The following is a 5,054-nucleotide window of genomic DNA, read 5'->3' as shown; positions in this document are numbered from 1 at the left end:
CTGGCTTCTGTTTTTTAATCCATCCTGCAACTCTGTTGTCTTTTTACTAATGAGTTTAAGCTATTTACATTTAGAGATAATATTGATATACTCGCACCTACATTTGCCATTATGGTCCTTCTGTATTTTTATTCCTTGTTTTGAACTGCTGTTGTTCATTCTTCTGTTGAATTTGGTTTGAGGGCTTCTTGTTGTATTTTTTGGAGAGGGGGTTTAGTCATGACAAAATTGTGGAGTTTCTGTTTGTCTGAGAATGTCCTTATTCTTTCTTCATAGAGGAAGGAGAGCTTCGCAGGATAGAGTATTCTTGGTTGGCATTTAATGCTTTGGAGTTTGTTGAGTATGTTCCTCCACTCTCTTCTTACCCATAGTGTTTCTCTGGAGAAGTCTGATGTCATCTGGATCAGTTTCCCTTTATAGGTTATTTGTTTCTTCCCTCTTGTCATTCTCATTATCTTTTCCTTGTCTTATATTCTTGGAAGCTTTATTATAATGTGTCTTGCTGTTTTTCTCCTCTCATCATGGTAGTTTGGGGTTCTTCTTGCTTCTTGGGTATCTATTTTCATCTCCTTCTTCATATTAGGGAAGTTCTCTTCTATTATCTCTGTGAATATTTTCTCTATTCCTTGGCCTTCTTCACCTTCTAGGATACCTATAACTCTGATGTTTCCTTTCCTAACACACCACCATTATTTTTTAAAGCATGAATATATTTTCACCTTCCTACTCATTATCTAAGATTCCCTGGAAGTACATAGGAAATAAAATGCATAAGTTTTATAGGAACACCTATATAGTTGACCCGTAGTTGAAAGCCTACCTCAAAACTACCAGCAATCTGGGTAGAATCTACTTCTCTCCAAAGGTAATCTTCATTTGAATTTATATATACAGTCAAAGGGTATCAAAAGATATTTTTTTTCCTGTTGGTATGATTGCAATGAAGAATCTCTTGGTTGGTTGTTCTGCTCCTGTTTTATCAGAAAACTGAACTATTTTTCTTACAAAAGGGACCCCACCATAGGAAATAATTCCAATATTAAGAAAGTAAGTATTACAGAAACTCAGCCATGAAGCTGTTACAGCAGAACATTTGTGGGTGGATATTCACAGTGAAACCTTTTTTAGCCATTTCATTCTATTTTCCCCTGGTTCGGATATTCTTATAACATCTTCCAAGAGCTAATGCTACCTTGTAGCAATCACCTCAGGACAAAGCCAGCTATCTAGTGCACCTGTTAAAGAAAATTTCATTACAAAGTATATTGTTTATGATCTTAGGGCTATGGTCATGATTCAGAGGACATCTCTGCAGGTCACCTGATGTGAGGTGGTTGAACCAAGTGGCAACTTGAGGAGCCAAACACAGCTTGTTTTCATGTTCTCTGGTTTCAACTTGGCCTGGAGAGTCGTAAGCTACTTGACTACATAACTGTTAAATAAACAAACTGACCCCTATTTAGAATCAGGAAGAATCTTTCCATGCTCATAGGCAGGTGAGTCAAAAACAAAGATGTATTGTGGCAAGTTACAAGTACTAGAAGGAAGAACATTTCAGTTTCTGCACAAATAGACATATAAGTAGATTTTATATTTTATCAGAACCTTTCACTTTTAATTCTCAAAAATGCTTGGTAAAAACCAGTAACTACCTGAAATTAAAAGTCTTTCCATTTAATTTTCATTTTATAACTGGGTGAGGGATGCATGTTGTGGTGCAGCATGCTCTCCCTTTCACAAAAAGAACCTCCATTCAGACATAAAAGGGAAACAAACATTCTGCTTCCCCTATACGAACACTATAGTTGCTTCCAAATAGTAAAGTGATTTAATAGTTCCTGTATTCTCTCAGCACACTATCTCAATCTTACTGTGATTATTTCACATGGCTATGTGTACACACACAAAAATCCGTGGTTAGACTAAGAGTTTTCACAAGCCAGACAGTGTAACAGGCTCACTGTTAAATCTTTGTGGTAAAATCCTGGCATGTTGCCAACTAAATAATCTGTGACTTGGAGAATGTTACTGAACTTCATTTTCCCCATGGCAGCAAAAATTCCTACCTCATATAATTACTATAAAGATCAAATAACCTCCTGTTGGAAAGGGCCTGGCACAATGTATATAATTAATTAAAGTAAATTTTCTTCCTCTTTCTTAACTTCCTCTCTTTCCCTTCTGGAGCACAGAATTTCTTAATTCATATTTGAGCATCATAAGTTAGCTAGCAATAGAATATATACAGTATAATTCTCAGTAAATGCCAATTGAATATGTATTAAAATATGAATTAAGTAGTGTTTGTTTAAAATATAAAAGCAAAGGGTTCAGTTTTGAGACTGGAGAATGCAAACTCTAATTTTCCCTAATTCCCCCCCACACACACACACCAGTTTCACAGCTTTAAATATCTTGTATATACTAATGATTTTTACTTACCATAAACTTAACCTTCCCACTGTTGATGTCAATTTTATCTCTTTAACAACATTTCAATCATTCTTTCCTTACTTTCTCAACCCTCACCATCTTAATCCAGATTTATCATCTCCTTTCTGGAGCACTGCAATTACTTTCTAACTGGCCTCTTTGCTGCACTCTCATGGCACTCTTCCCTCATCCAAACCTCTTCTATTTACAGCAGCCAGAGTGATCTTTCTGAAACACTAATCACATTCATGCTTAAAATAAGTCCACGGCTTCCCAAAGCTCTGTTAATAACCTGTTACTCTAGATCCTCCTCCCCACCACCACTTTGTTTCCTTATCACTATCATTAACAGTATTTTCATACTCCTTTGTATTTCTGATTGTATTTACCTTCTCGGTGTAGGACCTGCCACTCTCCTGCGATCCAGGCCTTTCTGGAAGCATACAAGATGGTATAGCGAGTTACCACTGTCTCTGGGCTGTCAGGGGGTTTCCAGGAAACCAGAGCAGTGTCATCCTCTATCAGTGTCACTTTTACTCCAACTGGTGGGCCTGTTGGTGCTGTGCACAGATATAAAAAAACATTATTAGGACAAAATGTTCATAAATAAATACCTAGCTAATGGACTTCTGTAGTAACTTCTGAAAAACTAGAAATTACTACAGAAACACCTAAAAATACAGCTTTTGTAGATTACTATCATGAGCAAAATACTATTTTTCTTCTTTTTCTAAAAGCTATTTTAATTTCATAATATTTAAAACAACTATATCTATATTTATAGATAAGAGAGACTGGTAGGCCCTAGGTGGGGAATTACTAAGTAAAAGTGTCTGAGTACATTTAGGGCTCTTGATAGTCTTTTGCCAAGTTGGAAACTAGAAAGGCTTTCAGTTCCACCCACAGTACTTTCTTATTAGATACTGATGTCCTTCCCTCCCCTCTGTTAGCTACTGAATCTAAATTCTTACAAAAATGTAGGGAATGTATATTTCACCAGATCTAGGAAGCCAGTGAAGAATGGCCTTCCATTTTCAAAAAAGATGTCAGTCAGTCACTTTTGATTAATAACATCTATCTGCAAAAGTAATCCAGTCTTCAAATTTTACCTGACCTCATATTTAATAAGAGCTAAAAGTGTGAAGAGCTGTTTTCTGGAACCACACCATATATAGAACCACACTGTATTGCTCAAACTATAGCAAAGAAATCCTGTGCTCATTGAAGTAAATGCTCCTTGTCTTTGAGCATAATTAAAATAGAGCTGCAATAATCCTTCTAGATCACACAGTTCTTCACCCTTATGCTAGGAGGAAGTATCTTACAGCTTTATAGTGATACAGAATTTGTGCTCAGTCAGGTTATTAGATCCAATGCACTGTGTACAGCATCTAGCTACCACTCAAACAGAAATGCATTCTAATGTGGGCTCCCAATATCATTAATTATTATATCACTCACTCACTTCTATTTTAAGTTATTTAGATGCAGCTTTGACCAACACAGGTTACTGAAAAAAGATTCAGTGTCCCCTAAAGACACACTAAATTAAAGTCATTCGCTTGTATACTACATACACAAAAGGAAAAAATATATCTAATAAAGGAAAAGAGATTTAAGTGATGAAACAAAATACAAAAAATATGCACTATCTGGTAAGTACCAAAAGAGTAGTATCCTTTCCAAGGTGACATATGCTTTTTAAAAGACTTAGCAATAAAATCAACACACAAAAATCAGAGGCCTTCCTATACACAAACAACCAATCAGAAGAAACAGAAATAAAAAAAAAAATCCCCTTTTCAATTAAAACAAAAAGAATCAAATACCTGGGAGTCAACCTAACAAAAGAGGTAAAAGACCTATACAAAGAAAATTACAAAACACTGTTAAAAGAAATAAAAGAAGACACCATGAAATGGAAAGACATCCCCTGCTCATGGATCAGGAGAATTAACATCATCAAAATGCCTCCTACCAAAAGCAATGCACAGATTTAATGCCATCCCAATAAAAGTCTCAATGACATTCTTCAAAGAAATAGAAAAGTTATGAATGAGATTCATATGGAACAACAAAAAACCTCGAACAGCCAAAACTCTCATGACTAGGAAGAAAGAGAATGGAGGTATTACAATTCAACTTCAAGCTATACTACAAAGACATAATAATCAAAACTGCATGGTACTGGAACAAGAACAGACATATAGACAAGTGGATTCAGATAGAAAAACCAGATATAAACCCACAGGTCTATGGACAGTTAATCTTTGACAAAGGAACAAAGAAGATACAATGGAACTAAGAAAGTATGTTCAGCAAATGGTGCTGGGAAGCCACATGCAAAAAAATGAAACTAGATCACTACCTCTCACCACACATCAAAATCAACTTGAAGTGGATTAAAGACCTAGATAGAAGAACATAAACTGGAAGCAAAGATGGGCCAAGCACTACACAGCATACACTTCAGTGACATCTTTCAAGATAGAGCACCCAATACCACAATAGTAAAGGCAAGGATAAATACATAGGACTACATCAAGTTAAAGAGCTTCTGTACAGCAAAAGAGACATTACAAAAAACAAACAGACAGCCCACTGACTGGGAAAAAATTTTC

General features: G+C 35.8%; 1 protein-coding gene across 1 annotated transcript in view; it reads right to left on the bottom strand.

The window, feature by feature from the left end:
- The window catches only part of PRTG (protogenin), a 129,001-nt gene that overhangs the window by 20,876 nt on the left and 103,071 nt on the right, over positions 1-5,054 (bottom strand). The window contains exon 15 of the mRNA XM_004687527.1: positions 2,823-2,993. Coding sequence (XP_004687584.1) covers positions 2,823-2,993 — 171 coding nt within the window. The remainder of the gene's footprint in view (positions 1-2,822; positions 2,994-5,054) is intronic.

The sequence above is a fragment of the Condylura cristata genome, unplaced genomic scaffold (assembly GCF_000260355.1).
Source record: "Condylura cristata isolate star-nosed mole 26May11 unplaced genomic scaffold, ConCri1.0 scaffold00023, whole genome shotgun sequence".
Taxonomy (NCBI): Eukaryota; Metazoa; Chordata; class Mammalia; order Eulipotyphla; family Talpidae; genus Condylura; species Condylura cristata.
This window is presented reverse-complemented; position numbering and strand designations above follow the sequence as displayed.